At 46.2% G+C, this 25,157-nt stretch overlaps 1 protein-coding gene across 3 annotated transcripts; it reads right to left on the reverse strand.

The window, feature by feature from the left end:
- Positions 1-903: 903 nt before the first annotated feature.
- Positions 904-24,858, reverse strand: ITPRIP (inositol 1,4,5-trisphosphate receptor interacting protein). 3 transcript variants are annotated; one of them, XM_030453409.1, is made up of 3 exons: positions 24,822-24,858; positions 20,376-20,481; positions 904-6,775 (listed from the first exon to the last, which is right to left on the reverse strand). In XM_030453409.1, the coding sequence occupies exon 3, from the start codon at positions 6,760-6,762 to the stop codon at positions 5,113-5,115; it is 1,650 nt and encodes a 549-aa protein (XP_030309269.1). In that variant the 5' UTR covers positions 6,763-6,775; positions 20,376-20,481; positions 24,822-24,858; the 3' UTR covers positions 904-5,112. The 3 variants fall into 3 exon arrangements, with proteins under 3 accessions (XP_030309269.1, XP_030309271.1, XP_030309272.1); XM_030453411.1 differs by lacking the exon at positions 24,822-24,858 and adding an exon at positions 21,136-21,163; XM_030453412.1 differs by lacking the exon at positions 24,822-24,858 and adding an exon at positions 20,599-20,838.
- Positions 24,859-25,157: the final 299 nt, after the last annotated feature.

A 25,157-nucleotide genomic window follows, 5' to 3' on the forward strand; every position in this document is an offset into this window, starting at 1 on the left:
GTCACTATGCTAAAGGAGCAGAGATGCAGACTGGACCTGCAAATGACCCTGAGCTTAAACTGAGAGTTAAAGCATAATGGGCTTATTTTTATTTTATTTTGTTTTTATTAGCAAAGTTGCACTAGAACAACCAGGATTGCTGATGATCCTGGGCCACAGCAGTCAAAAGCTGCACTTACCACATTTATCTGTTTGACCCTGGGAAGTTGTTACTCCTGGCTGGGTGGACTCCTGCGGCAACTCTTAAGCCAACTGCTCCCCAGAGCTGTTCAATGCTGATTCAGCCCCAGAGGTCACTGGAAGGCAGAGTTATTAGTAAAAGGTAAGAAGAGCTTTTTGTGGGCCAGGTAGAAGTATTGTCAAGGAAACAGTGGTGGTTTTATTCTATTAATTCATAATTAGCTTTGGATTTCCTTCCAGAGCACATTGGATTATTACTAAGGGGATGAAATGGGTTAAGCAGGAACCTAAGTGGTGGTAGGTGGCTGCTGGAACTTGGCTGTGGATACCTGTAAAACAAGTAAGCAAAGATGATTCCTCTAGCTGAACTGGAAATGCAGGAGATTCCTGGTTCAACCAATAAGGGCAACATCTACAAGCACTATTTGGGGCTTGCCACAAAAGAGATTTTTGAGCAGGTATCTAGAATAATTATTTTTTATTCCTGCAGATCTGTATTCTCAGGAAATCTGATGTCCCTGGCATTATTCTGCAACAGCTCTTCGACTTCATGTTCACATTGCATGATATTCTGGAAAAATTTCTACAGGTGGTCAGAAATCAGAGGGGTTCTTGCTGTCTGGCACTGGGCATACCCCTACTTCATCCTTCTTCTCTCAGAAACATTTTTGAGAGAAGTGGAAACAAACCAGACATCATGCCTCTTTAGATTTTATACAAGATTCCTTTATTATAAATAAAACTGCATGAGAAGATCTATACAAATTCAGCAGTGTCCTGCTATAAAAGCAGTGGTTTGAGTACAGCATTGTCAAACAAGGAAGACCTTTGTTAGGAGAGTTTTGATCTTATTGCCCATTTCAGCCACAAATAAATAAAGAACTTTGCTATGTAGGATCCTATAAGAATTAACCTCTCAATGACCAGCAGCTAAGCTGTCACAGGTCAGTAGAAGTCTAATGACCTCACCACAGAGAAAGTTTGCAAAGGCTTTGCATTAAAAACATCCAGTGAACAAACGAACGCCAAATCCTGCTGCTTGAATACTGGATAAAGTTTATCTGAAATACATCTTTATACCCTCCTAAGACCTACCTACAGAGCAGCTTGGAGAGAGATAAGCCACACACTCTGTGGCTGCCACGTACTGAAGAATGAGCTCCCACCTGCTCCTCTTAGAAGACACTCGCCTCCTGAACAGCAATAACTTCAGCCCAAGATATTTCCTAAAGGCAAATGGGTCCTAAGGCTATGTTGTGGATCAGTGGCTGCCATCAAACCACCACTAATTCCATGGCTTTGACAGAGCCTGTAATAAAATATTAAAACCACAAGCTGACGGTGGAGGGAGTGGCTGGAAACTAGAAGAAGGCAATAGGGGTTCATCTGTTAAATTCATCTCGTTAGCAAATAGCAAGAGCAGCACTAAGACAAAAGAAAGGGGTCTGAGACAGGCAGAGATCCAGGCACTATCAAAGATATGTGGTGTGTGTTTGCTACTCACGTGTCATGCACTGTTTGATTTTAAAAGAACAGTACTCACTATAAATGACAAAAACCCATCTCTACTCCCACCCTTTAAAGATACTTCCTAAAAACACCCAGCCAGACTTCAGTCAAAGCAGAACTAAACATGAGCAGCACTAAAATGTCTTCGGACATTTTTGTGGGCTGGCAGCTGATGGAACTGAACTATCATACAAACCTGTTTACAAAATTTAAGTGTGGCCTTTAACTGATAGGGCTAATACTTGGTGGACAATGATTTAATACAGGAGAGACAAGGTAGTTCAAGGAATGATGTACTACACATCGTGGCCTCCTTGTACCAGTGCAGAGGCATGATTCAGAGAAGCACTGTACTTGCACTTCCTCTGATGGGACATATAGGTACCTCTGGTATCTATACTGGTACATGGCTTACAAAGAATACCTTTGCCCCGAGGCTTGCTGGAACACAGCTTATAATCACAGAGCACTTCCCCTGGACAGGGATGAGTGGGTTCCCTCAAAGCCTAAATGCACAGAACAGATCTTTCAAAAGGTGCTCAGGGCAAAATGAGCATACTGTATGTAGGAAAATTAAGCCAAGCAATTTGCTTTCAGGGAAGTCAAATCTATAAATTCCTTGGTTCAGCTCCAGCTTGGGTTCAACAAAACCCCATAGGAACACTTCAGGTCAGTTTGATCTGAGAAATTAAATTTTTCATTTTTAATGGAAAAAATTAAAAATAAAAGATTCAATCCACTTATCAGTTTTGTTTTCCTTTGAGTCTGAACAGTAGTTCTTGGAGCTGTGTAAAGATGAGTTTAGACATGTTTACAAGCCTGTAGGATTGTAACAGTTACTGGTGTTCTGACATTTTAACAGGGAAGCTACCTTACTCTGCTCAGCAGCCTTTTCTGATCATTCTCCCCCTGCACAGCCTTATGTAAAAGTTATTTTTCAACCCTGAATGTAATTTCCTTATAGACTTGGTATGCAAATTTTTTGCGGTTCTTCGGACAGGCTAAATTTAGACTCCTAACAGGAAATGTCAGAGGAGTTATTTCTCTCTGGCTGGTCTAAGAACACATTTAGAAGTAACTCTGACCACAACTGCTTCAGCGTGACCTGCCTGCCAGCAGCCTATGCAAAGCTGGATCTGCTACAGGCACTCTGCAGTAAATCTAGGCAGGTAAAAATGGCAAATTGCTTGGGTTTGCAAACTACTTACCCAGCTTCCAATGTAGCCTCCAGGCTCCAGTACTCATTCATCCTCCCTGACTCTGCCTGTCAGTACCTGCTTGCCATGTCCCCTGAGATTGCTACTGCCCTCTTTCCTACTTGGGACGGCTTGCTTGGTTTTGTTAATGAAATCCAGGGGCCTACAGCACTCATTAGCGTCAGCAATTAATCCTGCCCTGTTGCTCTGCCAGCCCTGGCAATCTCCCAGGCACTTACCACCAAGGGTGTGAAGCAAGCACTGATGAAGCAAGACTTTTCTCTACTGGCATTACTCATCAGCCTCTTCCCTTCCATTTGGCTTCCTAACCCTTAGTTTTGGCTTGGAAATATTATTTAGCCACCCTATAGCTGTGATAATAAAAGCCAGGGTGGCAGCAATTTGAGCAAAGTTCCCTGTCCCCACCTGTGGTTTCTAATAAACAGGATGTGGAAACTTTCTCTGCCTTTGTGCATGAGAAGTCCCTCAGTGGTGAGGGCACAGACAAGAGCAGACTTCAAGGAAGTGATGAAATAGTTTTTACCATTGCTTATCAACAGGCTGGATGATAAACCTCATGCTGTGTGCTGTCCCTAGCAGTGATACAGGATTAAACTTTCTGATTTATCTGATAGAGAAGACTGATGAAAGTGGAGTCATGAAACTATCATCCCTGATGCGTGTCATCACCCAGGACAACTACTCTCTTGTAAATGGGATTTAGAGAAGCCCTGGTATAAAACACTGCAGGAAATCCCAGTGCAAAAATGGTAGGAAAGGCCTCTTGCCAATGGAGGCCAGGCATCCAGTACCACAAACCAGATCTGCACTAAGACCCGAGCTTGGATCCTGCATGAAAAACAGGAAGGAGGGCAACTGAGCCACCTCCTCCAGCAAAGCCACCTTGCCAGGGCTGGGAAGCCCACTCAAGATTCTCCCCTGCTTTGAAAGCCTGCAGAAGCTGTCATTTGCACTCCCAACTCAGCAAATTTTGTTCTGCTAGCAGCTCCTCAGAGACTCATCAGAGCAGCAGTCTTTAAAAGGACTGAGGAGACCCTGTAGGAGGCAAACAGGGAGCTCTTGGGTACCTAGGAGCAGAAGGGATTTGACACAGAGCACAAGGAAGGAAGCTTCAGAGACAGCACTGCCAAGCTCTGCTACACATGCACCTCTTTCATCCCCTCCTCCTAACTCAGCCATCCTTGGCCTCATTAAAACTATGCTGGGAGAGTCACACTCTCACTTGGAGGGACTGTTCCCTCCTGCTATCAGACTGTTGAAATAGTTTTGGAGAACTGTGTCTTCTATAAAAGCAAAACCTGTAGCAGTCCTTTCTCCATTGGCTGTTCTCAGTCTTGGTGACCCAATGCAAGGAAAACAAACAAACAAAAATTCCAGAACCTAATAATGGTGTTTCCCTCTTTTATCTGTGGCCAGGAATATGGAAAATGGTGAGGAATATACACCATTAGACATATTACCATGAAGAAAATGGAAGACTTCAATGAAATGGTCTGGAGACACAGACCTTTCTGTCTGCTCTGCTACATCCTCCCCTGGGAGGAGAAATGTGAAGGGTGCCAGGGTGTCTTTTTGAAAGACAAACCACTTAAACTACTGCTGCAAGTCCTAGCATGAAGATTTTTTTAATAACCACAGTTACCTTTCGATTAAAGAGGTGTGGTTGTTTGAAGAATCTCCACTGAGTTCAGATCTTGTGCATGACCCTCCTCAAACACATCAGCACTGAATCTTAAGTTGTGCTTCCCATTGGTTTCAGAGCTCCTGCTGTCTGCAAACAGACAGGCTCCCGAGATCCCAAGATCTGGCCTTTGACTCCACTACCCTTTTCTTATCTCCCCCTTCCAAAGGAAATGAACTATTTGGCTGCCACCACCATTTGCATTGCAGGCATTTGAATAAATTAGTCATATTTATTGCTCACCACCAACGTAGCATGACCGAGGCACAATAGAAAAATATATTCTTAGCTGCAAAAACCCAGCCAGCACACTAGTGGAGCAGAAACTTACCACATCTTCCAGTTTCTCCCTATCCTCCCTCTATCCTGCTATCCCTTTCCCTTACTGCAGAAACCACGACCCAGAAACCTGTTCAGCTGCAGACAAGAAGCTGTACTGGCAAAGTCAGTTGTTTCCAGGATGCTTCAGATAGCTTCCCTCTGGGCTTGTACTTAGAGGAACAAGTCTTTTCCTGCTGACTTTGGTTAAAGGGATTCCTTATGAATCCCATTTGTGTGTGCAAGGGGAATATGCACCATGTACTCATTTATCAGTGCAGACATGTTCCTGAGCATCTCGTGGAAAGTGTCCACTGTCTTCCTGTAAACCTCTCTGCATAGCACAAAGGGACGGAACAGGTTGAGAGGCTCAGCCCTCTGGAATATGATGGGGAAGCCCAGCTCCGCTGGTACCTTCCCGTTGCCAATGAAGAAGTGGTAGAGTTTCTTCTCATGCAAACATTTCTCCAGGTATTTCAGCATGTCCTGTAGACGGGCTTCCAAGTTCTCTGGGGCCCAGTCCTGACTGGCACGTGCCTGCAGGAGATGCAGCAGCACTGTCTTCAGGTGGTAGTTGGTGAGCCCGCTTGGACCTGTGAGGCTGCACTGCTTCCCGTGGAGGAAGGAGAGGATCTGAAGGCAGCTCACATGGCAGGCATTAGCAGGCAGCATTTTGGACACCAGCTGGATGAACCTCCTCTCATAAACTGCAAAAGTGACAAACCAGTGAGTGCTGGAGGGGATATCTCCTCCCAGGCTGCTCCGAGGGAAATGAGAGATGAAGTAAACGTCAGAATTCTCGTACTGCACCACAGGGGTGAGGTTGAAGGAAATTGATTTCCCTGACCTGAATTTTATCTTCAGGGCTCCTGGTGAGTCCAAGAGGCTAAAGAAAAGGTCGAATTCATACTTGTGGGAAATTCTGTTCCAGGCCTTGGTGACTGCAATCTGGAACCACTTCATAACTTGGTCAGCATCCAGATATTGACTATTTTTGAAGCAAAGGAGGTCTTCCATTTCACTGGTGGGCTTGGTAGTATTGGTTTGGCTATGCAGGAGGCACAGCATATCTTCTCCCAGTTTAGTCTTGTCACAGATGCACCCTGTCACATCCTCATCTGCCCTACATACCTCAATAGTGCCATAACCTTGTTTATCTGGGGGAAAAGAGTCGCCAGAACACCAGGTCTGGGACCGAAAACAGTATGGCTCTGGGGGGGCAAAAGGCACTATCAGATCACAGACAAAAGGTTTACGGACTCTCCAATTCTCATACATGCTCCCCACACCCATGCAGTCCTCCACTTCCATGTCAGCATCCCGGTTACAAACACTCCTCAAGGCCTCCAGCAGATCATCTGCAAAGCCTTCCACCATCTCCCTCATCCTGGCCATGTCTCCGGTGGTACCCAGGATGCGCTTCTCACAGAAGGTGGCCAAGACAGCCTTGTCAGGGAACATCACACCTTTAAATGCTTTCCCCAGCACAGCCATGTCATCCTCTTCCCCTCCTGTGTCCTGCCAGTTCCCTTCCTGGAAATCTTGCCTCCAGAGCTCGATCAGCAGGAAGATGACCATGGAAAGGGCAGTCCACATATCCCAGCAGCCTTTTTCCTCTTTGCTTTCCTCCACCACCTCTGCAGCCTTTTCCAGAGCCTTCTGTGTGGTTTCCTGCTCTGCAATTTCCCGCTCCAAGCGCAGCTTCTCCAGTCGAAGGCTCTCCTCCCGCTCCTTCATCTTCTGGATGATTTCTTTCGAGTTTTCGGGGACAGTGCCATTCTCTTTGGGGAAGAGGAGTGGGTGGTTGACAATCGCTGTAATCACCACTAGGCACACCCGAAAGATTCCCAGGGGCATGGCAGTTCCTTCCCTGGAAAAGAAAGAAAGACAGAATGACCCACAATTCAGAGTATATTCCCTCAAGAAGAAAAATGAAAGAAACTTCCCACTTGAGTAAAAGCAGGATGCCTCATGACTGTGGTCCTCAGAAAAAGGGCAGAGACAAAGTTTGCTAAACTTGAAAGTGCCTCCTTTAACCCAGTGGTTTCAAAAGCATAAGGTTGTTTATTTTCGGTGTTCATTTCACTGTTGATCTGTGGAAGACGCTAGTAAACACCATGGCTTTGATCTTAGCCATCTTCCCCACACACCCCTTTAACAGCTGTGTTGGCAGCCAGCTCACTCCTATTTGAAATGACCGCAGAGTGGCTGTGAGTACACACTTTGGGTCTTGGTGTCACTGTGCTTGCTGTAGAGAGATCTGTGCCAGCAAAAGTCCCACATGTCACCCCTTGCACAGGCCCCTGACATGACCAAGACTGCTATGGCGTTGAGGAATTGCTCTGTGTGGTTACTGGCTCTGCTGCTTGGACCACACACTTTAAATAAAGATTTCCATGCCATAGTTTCATGATGGAATAATTCAACTCCCAGATTTCTGGGACATGGTGCCATTGCTGGGGCATCCGCTTGGCCCTTCTGAGGCTTCCCAGAAGTCTGAGCCAGAGGGTGCTCAGGGTAAAGCCTGAGCAGTTTCCTCTGGGGTGGCATTTCTTTTTTCTGGAGAGCTAACATCGCTACCAAGATCCTAAGTGCTCAGGGCAGAATGATCTGAGGTTGTCACCAGCTACTGAGATGTGGCAAGCTCATCAGTCCCTAGCAACGTTACTCCTCATTCCTAGCACAGGGAGATCACAAGGACGAGACAGATATGCAGGGGTATTTCTTCCATCTGGGACATTTTAACGTAGCCTCTATAATGCCTCAGAAGTTATGTTTCAGAGAAAAGGCTTTTTGTTACAGAAATAAAGTCTATCCATAAAACACCTAATCAATCCAACCAGAAAGCGTAATCTCATTCCTAAAAAAACAATTCTGGGGGGATAAGGTTGTTTCACAGAGCTGAGATGGTGAGGCACCATGACTGCAACCAGGAGGCAAGGGCTGTAGTTTTCTCCCCTTGCAATAGCTCCTTCCCAGCCCGAACCCAGCATGTTTTGGTATCACAACAACTCTGCTGTCCCAGTGTCTGGGCAAGAAGGCAAACACCTCTGGCAATCTCTTTTATGCCTCCACAGGGTGTGCAATAAAGATGGATCCATCCCCGTGGGCCTTGCTACCATTACTGCACAATAAACAGTGGGCTTTCCACAGCAGGACCTGAGATCTTCTCCATGTCGGCACTTACTGTATCCTTTGGCATGCAATTATATTTTTGCTTACAAGAGGGCTGGGACCGGAATAACAAGGGAATTGAGATGCATTGTCCAAGCAGCAAGAAAATTCACACGGGGTCAGGATAATGCTAAGTGCTCCTCCCTGTGTAACATTTACTTACTGACCTTTTTTTAGATCCTATGTACATGCATAAGGATGTGTGTCCTTATGCAGACATTGCCCTGGAGATGGTTTGTAGGCCCTTCTTGTCCTTTTAACATTTACATCAACTGTTTAATTCATTGGGCAATGAATTAAAACTGAATTAATACCCAAAGCTGAGTGTTCCAGTTATTCTGCAAGCTCGGTGCCTGGTCACATTTTAAAAATAAACTGGGGTCACCCTACGTTGCAAAGGACTTCATCAGTTTGCTGGGGCAGGGCAGGAAGTGCTGGTGAGTTCCTTTCCTTAGTGTTACGCTCTCGCCGACGTGTGTACTTTCCAAGCTTAAAAATACCATGGCCAAGGGCCAGGTGCCTCCTCTTGCAGTCTTGACCAGGATGACATTGCTGCCCTGCCCTATTAGACCTCTGTCCTTGCAGATGAGATGTTTTACTGTCACCAAATTGCTTCTTAGATGTGTAAGGCTGAATAAATCAGCTTCCTTAGGTCTCCTTGTATCCTTCAATACTCTCCCATGCCCAGCTGCCCAGGGGCACACTGCTTCCAGAGGCTACTTCTCCTGAAGCTCTGCTAGCAGAAGGGGTAAGGGCAGACATCCCAAAATCCATCACTGGATGGCTCAGATGGATTAATTCTGAGTCACACTGACAGCTTAGGATGCCCAGCTGATTTTGCAGGAGCAGGTTAGGAAGCACGCCCACAACCTTTTTCCCCAGCAAACTCTTCAAGTATCACCCTCTGAAAGAGAAGATGAAAACTCAAAGTTTCAGGCTGAAAACTGGAAGTGACATCTTCAGGTCACATGAATTTGCAAGAGGCATGTCTGTTTTCAGCCTGAACAGAGGAAGTTTTCAGCTACTGTAGCTATTCACATGAGAAAAGGAAGCAAAAACATTAACCCCAGTTAAAGCTTAAAGGGTAATTATGCTCAGTGACAAAGATCTGTGGAGCCTGGCCTTGACAGCAGCCAGGGCAGAGCATTCCCATATCTCATCAGACACAGCTTTTCCTGGCTAATATGGAAAGTTTAAATAGTGCAGGTGAAACCAGTAGCACTGCCTACTAGGGCGGTGCAGCCTTGCCCATAACAAAAGCATCTCTTTTCCCTGGCTTTTAAGTTCTGCCCAGGAAATTTAAGTATGATAAAAATATTTATGCCTCCTCTGGCTGAGAGACCTTTTGTGTGGAGAAGAGGGAGAGAGTCCAAATGTTTCCAAGCTGGAGACTATAGAAGAGAAACATAATTATTTCAAGCGTGAGAGAGAAAAAAAAAAAAAAAGAAAAAAAGTATTCATGTGTCTTTAAACAGCAAGTTCCCAAAGTGATCTTCAACCTTTTCCAAATGTCTGTTCCTGCCAGATTTTCCCATTCAATTTCCCAGTATCCAGGCTTGGTAACAGGCTTACATCTACCTACCATCTGCTGACCCTCTTGCAGCAGTCCCAGGGCTGCAATGACCCCTCTGATGCAGGGTGCCTCACTGCATGGCATGAGCCACCAAGCCTGGGGAATGGGATGTTCCCAGGGAGAGAGAGCACAGACCCCACCTCTTGTACTCCCAGAGGCACAAAGCAGGAAAAGGAGAGGTGAGGCCAAGGAAAGCTGCTCAGGGAAAGGAGGAGGGCCAGAAACAAGCAGGTACATGGAGCCCCAATGTCTCCATGCAAAGTTCCATCTCTGCTCACTGCCCAGCACATGATGATGCTTGTTCAAACCCGCCTCTGGCACCAGAATTAGTTTCCTTCTGGGCTTTTCTGTGGCACTCACTACCTCAGCGACTGGGTTCTTTACTGATTGTAAAGCTAATGGCAGCTCTGAACAACCCTGGGAAGTGAGGGGGCAGGCACCATCCCACTCTCCAACTGGGGAGAAAGGGCTCAGAGAGATAAAAGCAGCTGAACACTCACTGCACAATAAGAAACAACCATCAGCTGCATCCTGCAGCACTTGGTATGTTCAAAGGCTTCACCAAGAGCACCTGCAGCCCTCCACCCTCGGCTCCCAGGCAAGTTAGGCCTTATCCTTTCAGGTCTGAAGCAGCCTTCCTGCCTAGAGGATACCAATCAGCTCCATGGCAGGTCCTGGATGGTGCAGAGAGCCCCAGGAAAGGGAAGGGGAAAGATGACTCTGCTAGATCAGGTTGGCAAAGGAAAGGTGACACTGCTATATCATCTTTGCAGTGACTGTCTCTGCATTACCTGCACTACCTGGGTACTTGTATAAGTGGTCTTGAAGGAATACAATCTGCAGAGACTATTGCAAGACAAGAAAAAAACTACCCATCACACTGTCCCTGAGTGCAGTCAGCCCTAATGATGAAGGGTGTTTGCAGTGCATGTCAGGGCAAGCAGAATTCCTTAGTGGGGGTTTATGTGGCATGGGGGCAGAGCTCAGCTTTACTCTCATCTTCAGCATTTCAAGACCTCCTCCTCACCTGGTAGCATCACAGAGCTCATCTGGTGCTCGTGTGGGCTAACTTGGGACATCAGAGCCCTGTGGCAGTGTGTGCTCTCCCTGTTTCCACCAGCCACTCCACCGTAGGAGATTTCCCTGCAGGAGCTGCAAAGTTTGTAATAGAAATTATGATGCTCAGAGGTGCAACAATGTCTTCTCCCTTCCTGCTAAAATGTGCTCAATTTCTGATGTTCCCAAGCCTTCCTCACACTCTTTTCCACAGTGGCCGCGGACTGTTTTGCCTCATGCTTAATCTGGCAAAGGAAAAGAAATAGATTTAAATGGCAGCTTGCAACCTGCCTCTGTAGACTGCTCATGTGCTCTGAGCCCAGATTACTCTCTATTTTTTCTGCAGACACTGGAGGAATTTCCTTTTAACAGTCCCTCTCTTTCCTCAAAAGTTCTTCATATGGCTCTATTTTTTCCCACCTTTTTACTCCCTTACATTTTGAATCATGGGAAGCAAAACCCACAGCAGTTGGTGTTCAGCAATAAGCCAGATAGGAGTAAGATGAAGCTTTGATTCTTAAATTAGAAAAATCTAAGTCGAGCCACTGCATGCGGTTCAGTAATGCACTGGAATACGCCAAGACATCCTTTATGACACACTCAATTCTTGCAATTTGGCTGACACAAAAGGCAGTGAATAGGTGGCTGCCACATTGTGTTTTGCTTTGGTAGGCTGCAAGTAAAAAGGCAGTTCGAAGAGATGATAGAAACTACAGCTGGTTGGGAGCTTTTTTCATTGAAAGCTGCCAAGTTTTTAAACACAGAATGTTCATGGGAACAAATAGGATTTCTGAGACTCTTTCTGAGAAGGTCCTTGAGGTCTGGGAAAGACTTTGCTGTTTGTTTTGACTGGAGAGTTTATAGCCCAAAACAGGCACTATCCTGCACTTGGGACTTTCTTATTGGGGGGGATGTGAAACGAGCCCAGGGGTTTCAGGTCCAATCCAGCCGTACTCCCTCATGGCTATGCTTCTGGGAGTTCCATGATTCCTCTACTTGCTGTAACAGAAAACAAATTGACTTTTGTCCTCTGAGTGTATAGCCTGAAAATGCTGCATTTATGAAGACTTGGTCACGACAAACATTTACTTAGTTAAACGTTTACTGAAAGCCATTCGTAATGCACTATGTCCTTCTCCAATTTGCAAATACCTTTTCCAGCTCTTCAGGTGTTCAGACATATGCCTGGCTGCAGCAGAAAGAAATAACCATAGAATCATAGAACATCAGGTTGGAAGGGATCATCTGGTCCAACCCTTCTAATATTATTGTTTATATGATACGTCTCAACACCCTGTCGAGCTGAGATTGAAAACTTAGCGAAGTGGAGGAATCCTCCACTTCCCTGGGAGACCATTCCACTGTCTGATTGTCCTCATAGTGAAAAAATTTCCTACTGTATTCAACTGGAATTTCCCCAGGAACAACTTGTGCCCATTGCCTCTTGTCTTATCCATGTGACTCCTTGCAAATAGGAGCTGCCTTTTTCTTTGTAGCTGTCTTTTGAGTACTGGAACATCATAATAAGGTCTCCCCTAAGCCTTCTCTTCTCAGAGCTGAACAAACACCATTTTCTCAGCCCCTCCTCATATGACAGGTGCTTTAGTCCTCTGATTATCCTTGTAGCTCTTCTCTGGACCCTTTCCAGCCTTCTCCAGAGAACGAGAGCTGTTTCCTCTTACTGAGGGATTACAAACTCCGAATTGTAAGAAACATGCACCATGAAAGAGAAATGGGAATTGCAGAGGTACACATCTCAATATTATTGGTCCCACCAAAAACTTGGAATGATGCATTTTATTTAGTCAACCCCATCCCATGCTGCTGTTTTTCCATCACCTCCCCATGGCTGAGGACAGATGGTGAGGGCAGTTTTCCTTCCAGCTACCCCATGTATGGGCTCCCAAACAGACACATGCTAGATGGTTGTTCATGCAAAAAGACATAGGTATCACCAAAGAGAGCAATACTCTGGTGGAGACACCAGAGTGGTCTCTGCCATTAGTTGCTTGGAGTTTATTCAAATTTTGTCTCCTTTGCACTGAGATTGTTTTCAGGTTTTAATTTTATAGGCACATATTTTAAAAGCAGAGCACAAGTCTATGCCTTTATAGTCTGATCATTTACTCAGGATGACAGAAACTTCTGTTGAAGGCTTTCCTTCAAATTCAGGAGGAAGAAATGATAATCTAAGCTTTGGTCTCCTTCCCACCTCCAGAAGTTACTGCCCTCATTGCTTGACTGCTTTCAGGTCAATGCTCTGCTCTCCAGGTTTCACCTGGGCTTTCACAGGACTTCAGGAATTTGATCTGGCCAGACTTTACTCAAACCTATTTTGTTCTTGAGACCATTTTTACTGAAGAAGTATTTTCTTGAGTGACTGGGGGAGAAGTACTGTTTTTGTGAAGAATTTCAGACCAGAAGCAAGTGAGGTTTCCTCCCATGTAAGCACCACATTTCTGGGGGCCTCTGGGTCACCCAGCACCCTGTTGGGATGGATGCTGCCAGGTACATCAGCTGCTAGGAGGCATCAAGCTGAAGCATTGCATCTCAAAACAGGAGTTTCCATGTTCCCCTGAGTCAGCAGGGTGAGGCCGTGGCATCAGGTGGGGCTGGCGAAGCACTGGATCCTCATGGCCAAGGAAAAGGCTCAGAGCCAACGTACGGAAACACATCCCAGAGTGCCAAAGGGTTTATGGCACCAGTCTAACCATCCTCACCCCACTGCATACCTCTTAGCACAGGTGACCCTGCCTAGCTTTCACCTGGCAGACCAGACACTCAAATGAAAACCTACAGCTAGTTTCTACCCTCCAGGATGAAGACCCCACTACTGCACTGAGAACGTCTCCAGACCCATATGGAGCCACAAAGATCCCTCACTTCTTGCCCCACCATCAGCTGTGACAGCACCCAGCAGAGCCCACCCAGAGATGATGGGGAAGCCAGGAGAGGCTCCTCTCTCCCTTCTCTTGAGCACACAGTCAGCTGCAGCACACACAGCACAGCCAGGAAAATTAGGAGCCAAAAAAATGCAATCCAGAGCCTGAGTGGTACCAACTTTTGCTGTTCTTTCATCCTCTATGAATTAATCTTGCATGCAGGATGCTGGTGTGATGAGCTACTGACTGGGACAGAACAGTGCCAGATGCAGAAGCTATAACTCATGTCTTGACTTGTCTTTTGGAGTATTAACTTAGTGCTACAGACAAAGTACTCAATTCCAGTTGGCAGCACAATTGCAGTTGGTTTAGCACTTACTGGTGGGACTGGGCTTTGTCTTTGGCTCTCTACCAAAGTCAGCAGTGGAAAGGACCAAGTGCACCAACATATGAGGTGCAGAGAGACTTGGTGTTGAGACTGGTACTGGCTAAACCCAGAAAAAGACAGCTGGACTGCTCAGGACCACAAAAGATAGGAATGGCAGAGCAGCTGCCTTCCAAAACATAGGAAGCCCCAGATTAGCTCTCCAGATTAGCTGCTTGGTCACAGGACAGCAGTTGGACAAGGCCACTTGACTGATAATTATTGTTTTGCCATCTGATTGAGAACATATTAGCCTTTTGTAACATCTATAGACATCCTGTCCCTGTCCTGCTGCAGTGCCAATGGGGTCAGCTGCACAGCCTGAGTCGGACATCCTGCCCAACAGGTCTGCTGGGGGTTTTGGAAGCAATGCTTTCCTCCCAGGGTCACCAGATCAGGAATTTCCAAGGAAATGCTGATGCTCATCCTGTGTACAGGACTAGGCAGCCCTCCCTTCCCACAAACAAGCTGATTCAGTGTGAATAAGCATGAGAGCATCTGACGTTGCTCTGGAGGCAGACATTCCCATATAGCCTCAGGACCAAGGAAAAAGTGATTTTGCCAGCATCTCTCCAAGCAGAGGAGTGCTTGATTTGCCATGGGAAGGGCAGGCAATCTCTCGTTTCTTCCAGTCATTCACTACTTTTGCCATCTGGAGGAATTTTCTCATGCCTCATTAACTCTCCCTTGCTGCAGTTTGAACCCCCAACTTGCTGGTGGCCACTGTGGGTAAAAGTAGGGTAGATAGTTTGCAGATGGTTTCTTTTCTTCTTGCAGTAGCACTTGAGATTTTCAAAGGTCCTCTCCTCCTGCCTCAGCTTTTGCTGCACACAGATACATTTGGAAGATGTTGCCACAAAATCTCATGGCTCCCCGTCCCCCAAAGCCCAGAAAGCATAAAGTTTTCTTTCTGGCTCAAAAGAACTTATATGCCTTCTAGGGCTCTTTTGCAACATCCAAAGAGATGTGGCACATGTTAGACTTTCACTTTTATCAGCAAGTGGGGGACTTACCTGGGTATTTCTAAGTCACTGTTTCTCAGTGCATACAGGTAACTTGCCAGCTGCCAGAACATGATTCTGGCCCCCACTTCTTGTCCCAGAAGCCATCAGACACCATCAAAGACATCTGTAATAACCACTAAATAAATTCAGAACCACACGATGCCTCACAGCACTGTTTACTCACTGTAAGGCTGGACACAAGATGGGGTGCCCATGGGCACCAGGAGACAAAGCTAAGAGTGTAAGGAGTGTGTTACTCAGCATCCTGCCCACTGCCTGACCGTGCTTCCTGACTGCACAAACCAGCTCAGATCTTGTCAGCAAGCAGCACTTGGGCAGTCTGTCCATTGCCTTGGGTTCCCTTGTATGGCAGAAGGGGTTTAATAAAGTGGAACAAAGTGCTGGCTGGGAGGGAGGCAGGAGGGGAAAGGTAGGAAGTGTGCATGTGTCCCCCACCCACATACTGAGCTGTTGTAGTAGGATCCTGGCCAGGAACAGCTTGGTTTTTTAAGCCAAATCATTTTTTTCTGTTAATTGTGAGGAAAACAATTGGAGTAGACTGAATTTTTGTGGTTGGTGTTTTGGGGTTTTTTTGTTTTGGACTTTTTTTTTCCTTTCTTTTTTTTTAAGGATGACAAAAACATACACCAAGAAATAAAGAAAGAAGGCTGGCTTACCAACTTACCAACCTCTCCAGCACCCTCCCCCTCAAGCCCAACATGATGGGAGCCCAGGCAATAGCTGGTCGTTCCCTTGCACAATCTTCCATCAGCACAGATGGACACAACCCCTCTGCTGCTTTACCAGAAGCCTGATAATGTCAACCACAACGTACGGAGCAATGTCACCATGCAGATGCTCTCTGGCCTCCACCTGGTTCCCTCCCTTGGGCTCACTCTGGCTGTCAGCCTCTCAGCTCCATGACTTTCCCTTGCACATGCAGGCTCAGGGAAAGGTGGTGAGAATACAAAAAAAAGTTTCAGTTGCCAAGATGTGTGTTCAAATTTGCCTTCCTTTTCCCTACTTAATTCTCAATAAAAAAAAAAACCAACTCACAGTGTTGTTAAATCAGTGGTTACTCTGGCTCTCCCAATTCTAAGATAAGCATATGCCCTATGTCCCTACACATCAAATTTAACAGTGTATTGTACATCCATTGAATGTAAAGCTTCAATATTGAAAGGGCTAGCGGAAAGACTATTAGAAAGTTGGTTTCCCACCAGGGATATACCACTCCAACACATCTAAGACCACATGTGAATGCTGGCACGTCTCAGACATGACTCACAGAATGGTTTACATGTGAAACTATGGAGTCTCATCTCAGTCATGTAACAATAAGTAATTATACATTACAGACAGTAGAAAACATGGTAGTTGCCAAATGCTTCCACACTGAATAAAAATACAGAAAAAAATAAGTTGTCATTGAAGGCTGAGAATTTGGTTGATCTGAGATCTACTCCATCACAGTCCTGATTCAGTGACAAAGTCATGCTCCTATGACAGGAGACCTGCAGGCTCAAGTATCTTCTTAAACAAGACTCAAAAACACTGAATGGGATTGGAGGTTTGTGTGATATTGTCCTATTGTTTTGCTAATTAGTTACAGTTGTTTGTATTCAAACAGCTGGGGAGGAACACTGTTTAAAAGCTAGCTATTGTAGCCAAAATGCCACCGCAGAAATGAAAAGCAATGCTTTATTCTACTGCCTGAAATCCCAGCTTTTTTATAAAACACAATACAGTTTCTTAAATAAAGTTTAAAAAAAAAAAAAAAAATATATATATATATAGCCCCCTGCAGGGATGGGTAGTGAGCATGGAAGGAGGAGAGAGCAATGAAGAACACTTTTACTGCAGTGTCCTTTTTCCTCGATTCTCACTAGTATGACTCCCTGATGGAAGCAGAGCATTCCACACCGCACACCAGCATCTGCAAAAAGAATCAGGCACTCTTCAGTACCTGATGACTTGCAAAAAGAACAGGAGAAATGACACAAATGTTATGGGAAGCAGTAAGCCCAGTGTTGGCTCCGTAGTCATAAACCTAAAAACTGCCAAGAGACATGCATACACACAAATATGTTGGCTGCAGAGTACTGCTGGCAAATGCTGCTTCTCAAAGTGAGTTTGGATAAGTAAAAGTCAGAAGAAAAAAGCAAAGCCATACAAGAAAACAAACTGCCCCACTTCCGTACAACATTTCCATGAAGCTCATCCTTTCAGCAAATGTGGCCACCAACTCGGAGCCATTTTCACTCAGGGGAGTGACTCAGAAACCAACCTATTGCCACATGCACCCATATTTAATAATTTTCATGCACTCTTTGCTCAGACCCCTCTTCATGCCAGCAAAAGAAAACATCTTCAAGCTCTTTCTGTCCCTGAAGAGTTTGTAAATTGAATGCTTGGGAAAAAAAAGCTCTGAAAAGACTCAATGGGATAAGAGAGGTATGCACTGCTGTAGCACAAGTACCAAACACACGTATTATGGATATGAAGCCACGTGGTTTTCATTTGGGATGTGTGGGGTGAACACATACACTTGCTTTCTTTATAACATAAACACAACAAAGGCAGGCTTTGTTTGAAAGCCAAGGGACAGCCTCCCTGCACACTTAAAGGCTGAGTTATAACGTAATGGGAACTGTGAGTCATAGCTGTGAGGCCTCTGCTCACAGGCACAAAAATCCCCTCTGATGCACCAGGCAAGGAGCTCAGCTTAGCAAAGAGCAAAGACAGCCTGCAGCTCTGCATGGGAGACTGTGTCCAGTACTGGCAGCAAACATAAGGCTGAGCTGAGAGCATGTGTTGTGGATGACTTACAACAAAAACACGTCCCTTTCCACAGACATTTCTTCCTGTAACTCCTTCAGCGCTTGAGATGATAACCCTGCACTCATCCCAAAAGCATGAAGCACCTACAGGTCAAAAGGGAGGGGGGACAGATGGCAGCTGAGCACCTTCAGACTGGCTTTGGACTTTAGCTGCAGAAGGGTGGCTGTGACACTGAGCACAGCCAGCTCACTGTGTAGGACCACAGTAAAGCTTTATGTCCTTAAGTCACTTAGTGTGAGAGGTAATTTATGTCACTGTGTGTTATAGAAGGGGGAGGGGCTGGGCTGATGGATTTCACCTACCAAAAGTGCAGACACCCATCTCATCCTTGGCCTACCAGTCAAGAGAAAAAGATAAGGGCCGTCTTCAACTATAATGAATGTGTTTCAATCTGCAGTGCAGAAGTGGCTGTGCTGCTGAAAATCCAAGTGTTTTTTCACACATTTCCAACAGTCCCAAGACATTTGGTTGCTAAATCTACAGAGGCCTTTAGAAAATCAAACTCTCATCTGAAAGCAGTGGCAGAGGAGGAAATAGCTGAGGATCTAAGCATTTTGGTTCAAATCCACGCAGAAGTACAGCACCCTCTGGGAAGCACTATATTGTGAAAATCAGGTGCCTCATTTTAAATTTGTCTCCTTAAAAATGTCTCCTTAGATCCACTTCTGCTATGTATTAGGATTCCGTGAGAGATTAAAAAACAGAAAGAAAGAGGTCTGAAAAATCAATACAGTCTCCCCCATCTGCATAGATACATGGCCTACACTGTGCCTGGATAGTTTCTGGCAAGTCTTTGTCTACTTTGTTCTGAAAAGCTTCCAACAAATCTCCATCTCTGCTTCCCAAGGCAGTCTAGACTACTGCTCAACTACCTCTACCTGAAGGAAAGTATCTATAGCACTGCATGTGCTTTGCCCAAAACATGATACAGGCAGCATCTTGTCTTAGGGAACTTCTTCCCTCCCTGCAGGCAGCGTGGGAACTCTGCTCCAACTCCTCATCAGGTGCATCACCAAATCCTCTGCAAATTAGAAGAACTGAAAGCAAAGTGCTCTGAAGGTGAATTTTATTGTCTTCATCTGGGTTTGACAACAAACTATCTTCACAACGGAGGCAACACAAAGAACGATACAGTTGGTTTCACAGGTGGCTCAGCTGATGCCTATAACCAATGTAATTTTTCTGCTCAGGCACATGAACCTCTCTACGTGCTCTCCCTTCTGGTTTCTAAGGCAAAGGAACAGTATGTTTTCCTTTGACAGGCAACTGAAATAACTATATGAACAGGAGACTGTGCCTAAAAGGGCTTGAATTCTGCAACAGTTGGACTCAATGGTCCTCATCCTTGCCAACACCATGCTTGGTTTTTCCAAGCCACATGCATGGCAGTGGGGTGCATCAGAAACTTTCCCTGTAAATGCTTAAAAAAAAGCATCTCTGCCTCAAGGCAAACATCACTGATACAAATAATGCGCTAGATTAGCCAGAAAAACCTGACTCTTCCAGAGGGATAGTAATGAAAGACAGTGAGGTAAAAGCAAAAGAAGCTTCATTTACACACAAGAGGATGGCAATGGGCCAGCTCTCACAGCTTCGATCTGGGCTGGCTGGAGGAACATGCCAGGGAATGCTGTGAGCTGAGCTCTGCTAGAGCTGAGCACTCATTTGAACTGACTTGGATGGGAAGAAGGGGACAGACCCTACCCAACACAGATGCAGGTCCAGAATAAATATGAAAAAGTAAAAAACCACATGGTGTACATGGAGTAACAGGTACTCAGAGCTATATCAAGACATTGCGGCAGCCAGGACTGACACTCTGGCAGCTCCCTCTGCCAGCAGCTCCAGTTTTTCTCTTCCCACCACTGCTACCGACCAAGCCTTCTGTCACACGTTGACAGAGAAGCACCACAGACGTCTGGGTTTCACCTGGCAGTTCTGCTTTCAGTGGATTTTTCAAGGGTTTGGGTACAAACAGGAAAACCCTATACATTGCTGGCTAGTAAAAGACCTCCCACGCAGCTGCCTCTGCAGTCACCAAGAGGCTGCCTGGGCACCTCTTGTGGCTTTGTTCTTCTGACACCTGAAAGATGGGATATCTAGTGCTTTCCCATTCTGGGTAAGGTATCTCTGGCAAGTTCTCCTGCATGGCAGCAATGCAGCAATAGCTGCTGTCAGCAAAGCTTGGCTTCTGCCATCATTCTCTGAGGCGACCCCAACTATACCAAGCAGTCAGATAAAAGCAATTTTATACTGAATGCTGAAAGAGGGAGGCTTTTAATATTGACCTTCTAAACTGGAGCCATTTGCAAATTAAACCTTCACAATATTACTACTTTCGCTTTGCAAACGCTGTCTGACCCTTGCTGCTGGGAAAGTTTTCCAAAATATGATCCACACCACTTTCCTTCTGACATTTCTGCTGCAAGGCTCAAAATCTCCTAGTGAGAGATCATCAAGAAGCTTTTAAAAATCACATCAAATATGGAAAGTAGAATGACCCCTGGAGCACTTACCTGCTACACGATTTTGCAGGTGCTCATAAACTTCACATTACTTCCACCCCTGTGATGCAGAGAAGACTATATTCAGTCACCCACCACGGAAGCACAGCCAGGAAGTCTACAAAACACAAAGACAATGAATGAAGAAGTTCAGGCATAAGATGGGTACATAATGCAAATATCTAAACCAGGAACAAGGAATTTATTTATAAAAGAGTTTAACTCACCCCCTTACCTAACATAGTGGTCAGAAAAGCTCAAGAGACTAGAAATAATCAGCTTTGAAGTGATCAGGGAAGAGTTAAAGCACTGCTTCTCCCATGGGAATCACAGGCAGCTCTGCCAGTGTTGCAGACATAGAGGTAAGTGAGGACCTCCCTCCTCTGACTCCATCCTCACCCACCAGCCCTCTCCTTTTAAATGGATTAGCGTCAAATTAGCAGCTACATAAATGCAAGGGCTGGGACAGTTTTGTCTGGGATTGGTTTGTCTCAGAAAAGGCATCTAGCTGCTGCAAGCAGCTTGCATGTAGAAATACTTGCTTGGGGAGCTAGAGTTAGTGTGAGAAACAGAAAACGCAGGAGACGAGGCAGGAAGTAAGTCTAAGAGTACACAGGAAGATGTGAAACAGAGAACCACAAAAGATAAACTGCCATAGTTTAGGAGAGAGAAGTTAAGAAATTTTAGATGAAAAAGGAAACAAAGCAAAGTCCTCCAACCAGAAGGAGAGGATGGGCCCAATAAGGTGGCTGAAGACAGATGAAGACCTTACCCAGATGTACACAAGTGGGCTGGGGAGCAGGAATCCACCTCCCTCCTTACTAGCCACTATCACCACTTCAAACCCTCTGTCTTGATCCAAAGTGTGATGAAATAATGAACAGTTCTTCTGTGGGCTGAGCTGGGTTCTTTAAGGGCTTGCTAGCAGGCTGGCACAACCTTGCCCTCCTGAACTCCTTCACTTAAGCAGCTGTTGGGAAGAGGATGGCTCGAGTCTCTTCCTCCCACATACTTGCTCTGACCAAGACCATGTGCATAGTTTCACTTCTCTGTTTCCATCTTCAACTGTGAGGCCAAATTGGGCTCTGCTGTGACCTCCCAGCACCTTGCAGCCTGCAGGGCTGCTTGTGCTTCTGCTCAGCCAAGTGCCAGGACATGACCAGCAGCAGCATGATCTGCCAGTACAGGAGCAAGACACACCAGTCCCAGAGGGACTGGATCCATGCTGTAATATCCCTCATGGTGGCTCAGGGCACTTCTGCTTGGAGGAAAGGAGGTGTGAAGTACCATGAAGGAGCTGCTGCTGTAGGGCTTACAGCCTCCCACTTGTTAAAATATTTTTTAAATCTCGAAAGAGGGAGTTTAAATCAAGATCTCCTACTATATTTGTAGAGATGTTCGAGAGGCCTTGGCTGAATCTTAGGGGATGAGCTAAGGTGACTATGAGAAGGTCCCTCTCAGCAGTGGGTGCATCTGTGCTGCACCCTCATACACTGGAACAAAGCTCCTCTGGCTCCCTCAGAGGCATTCTGTATAACCCAGCAGACTAACACAGCTCAGTGTTTGTTGTGGGTCAGCCTTATCCCAGAACCTCCTCTTCACACCCATCCCTGCTCCCTCCAGTGAACCTCAGCAGCTCGTCTGGCCTCCAGGCGACGGCAGTAAAACCTGTTTGTTTTGCGGAACCACTGGCTGAAAGAGCACAGCTCCAAGGCAAGCTTGTGTCAAGAGTCAAGGCTGGCTCTGCCAACTTCACATGGCCCACGTGTGTGTCTGTAAAATGAAACAGGCTAAAAAAAGAGCCCTTTTGCAGCTGCACCCCTGGACCAGCTCACCATCCCTTGAGCTTCTTGAAGCTTGACTACCTGCCTCCCTGCCTGCTGAGGGGTGAATGGGCAGAAGGTTTTGTTTACACAGCTGAGCCCACAATCCTGCAAAACTTGGAATTCATGGTTGGGCACAGGGCAATGATGACCAGCGCACACCCTGGCTATGCTTCCTCCCTTGAGCCTGGAAACCAAAGTCTCTACCTCTCTCTACCACCCAGCAATTACGTGTGCTGATGGAAAGTATGCTGCCTGGCAGCAAACCTGCCTTTCCCCTGGCATAGATGGATTATAATAACACTTGGGAGAAAAAAAGCTGGCCTACTCAACAGCCCACTTTAAACAGTCTGAGGGAACAAGCCAGGATTGATTTTTTTTTTTTTTTTTTTTTGCACCTCCCTTCTCCATCACACCATTTCTGTGGACAGTGGGGAGACTGATGCAGAGTTTTCATATGACTTTTTCATATACTTTATAAATGCTTCCCAGAACAACTGCTTCTTAATGTTCAGCTTGGTGACAGAAGTTGAATTTAGGTTACATTTTGCCAGGACGGTTGTTTTAGAGGGGATACATGTGTGGCAGAAGAAAGCAATACAACTAATAAAAAACCAAAACACTCCTTCTGTTGTGTACAAGTTGCACTCAGGGAACTACTTTAAGTTATCAGCAAAAATAAATTAAAAAAAAAGTATGCCACAATACAATCCACTAAGTGTGCTTTCTGGTATCACGCTAATTGCATTGATTATTTGCTGGCAAGCTCCAAGACACTGAAATAAAAGCAGATTGCAAAAGCTAGCCTAAAATTGTCCTTATGAAAACCACACACTTCTTGCTTAAAAAACAAACTCAGAAATTAGTTAGATCAGCTCATGGAATGTGTGTTAGGTTTCTGTGGCTCAGATTCCCACTCCCTCATTGCCACGTAAAGATCACAAGCACTGGCATCCCTCTGAGATCACCACGGAGCAGAGGTACACAGGAGCCCTTATTGCCATGGAGAGAACCAACAAAAACCAGAAAGAGATTAGGACATGTAGCTATGTTGGCCCTAGTTACCAGATGACCTGAAACAATCAGAAAAATTGAAGTCCTCCAGTCTCGAGTTAGAGCTATTTACTTTGAAGGGAGGGAAAAAAAAAAAAAAAAAAAAAAAAAAAAGATGCTGTTCTCAGTGTATTGTAATGCTCCAAGCAAGGAAGCAAGGAAGACATTTAGGCAAGGAGGGGCTACCACCTGAGCTTTTCATAAACAGATACAATATCTTTGGCATGCACAAGTCACCCCTTTCAATTGCCTTAGTAACCATGAGGCTAAACGCTCTGAGTGCAGTGCTCAAAGACTAAGCCTTAGAATAATTTGTTGTACAACTGGTTATTTATTATTTAAGTGCTGTAATAAATTTCTCCATCTGAAGGACCACTTTAAAGTATACTATGGAAAACTGGGACCAATAGGTTTTAAAAGCAGATGTCTAGAAAGGCAGGCAAAGTCACTTAAGACAGATCTGTAGAAGAGCATTACCATCATCACCAAAGCAAACTCAAAATCCTCACCAAACAAACCATGCTACACTACAGATGCTGTCCTGTCCCAGTGCTGCTTGCCTGGCAGCTCATGCCAGATGCTCATGCCTGAAGTAGATGTGCTGGGTATGATTTAGGCCTATTGCACTCATTAAAACACATTAATAGCGATGATTCCTTAGAGACACTGTTGGCGCCCACCTTGCCTAACCACACAAATTAACCACTAGGAATATGTCCTGTTTTTCCTGAAGAATTTTAATATGGCAGTTCCCAAGAGAACTGCTTCAGTGGGAGACTGTCCAGTTGAAGATGCTAAGGCCGCTCTGGCTCTGGTTCTGCCTGGCAGTTTTACAGCCTGTGACCTCCAGTATCTCGGTCTTGACTGATACTAATTTGAGTTACAAATACCTACTGGCCGTCTTCAAAAAGGTGCCCCCACACACGAACAGCAACTCTGCTAAGAACATCGATCCTTCTCTCTGTACTCAAAGAACAGCTGAAAAGCTTTGTAACACGCTAAGCCCGAGCAGCCTAACGCTAAACACACGGCAGGGCTCAATGTTGAAATTTGCCAGGACGGTACCGGCCGGACACCCCCCCGTGCTGTCAGCAAAATGAGGTGGCTGCGGCGTCTCTGTGCAGCACGACTCGATCCCGCAGAGGTTCCCCACGGCTCCACCGAAGCGGACTGCAGCCGATCCTCCAGCATCCCACGGGAACCCCGAGAGCAGGCTGCCTGCTGGTCCCTGTGCTGGGCTCCCGCCAGGGCTGCGGCCAGAGGAAAGATTTTTAGAAACTTCGGTGGGTGCAGCCCTCTGCCACAGGCGCCTGAGCCAGACCCAGGTCCTAATACCCACCGAGACGAGCCACTTACACTGAGAGAGAGCACAAAACGCCCGAGTTACTCCGTGAAGACAACACCGGGACAGTCACGCCGGCGGGACCTGTTGCAGGCAGACACTGGCCCGGCGCACCCAGCCCTGCACCCAAACCCGCCTCGGTAAACACCGCCAGAGCCCTTCCCGCGGGGCAACGAGACATTTCCCTCCCCCGCCCCGCCGCCAGTGCTCAGGGTCCCCGCAGCCCCGAACGAGACTCACCGGGCCGGGCCGGGCCGGGCCAGGGTGCTGCGGGGCCGCCGCTCCCGCAGACTCCGCGCAGGCTGCCGGGGCGGCGGCTCCGCTCGGCGAGGTGCAGGCGAGCCCGCCCAGCCTGGCCGGAGCGGGTTTCCTTGTCTCTTTGTTGTTTTGGGTTTTTTGGTTGTTGTTTCTCCCCTCCTTCAAACCACCCCCGCCAGCCCTAGGAGCCAAGCCATCCCTCGGCGGGCTGCAGTTTGCTTTCTAAACTCTCCCCCATCAGCTTCCCAGATGGTTTCGTACTGAGGGCATGGGGGATGGAGAGGAAATGCGCCCATTTTGCTTCTCGGATGTATTCTG

This window comes from Calypte anna, chromosome 6, assembly GCF_003957555.1.
Source record: "Calypte anna isolate BGI_N300 chromosome 6, bCalAnn1_v1.p, whole genome shotgun sequence".
NCBI lineage: Eukaryota > Metazoa > Chordata > Aves > Apodiformes > Trochilidae > Calypte > Calypte anna.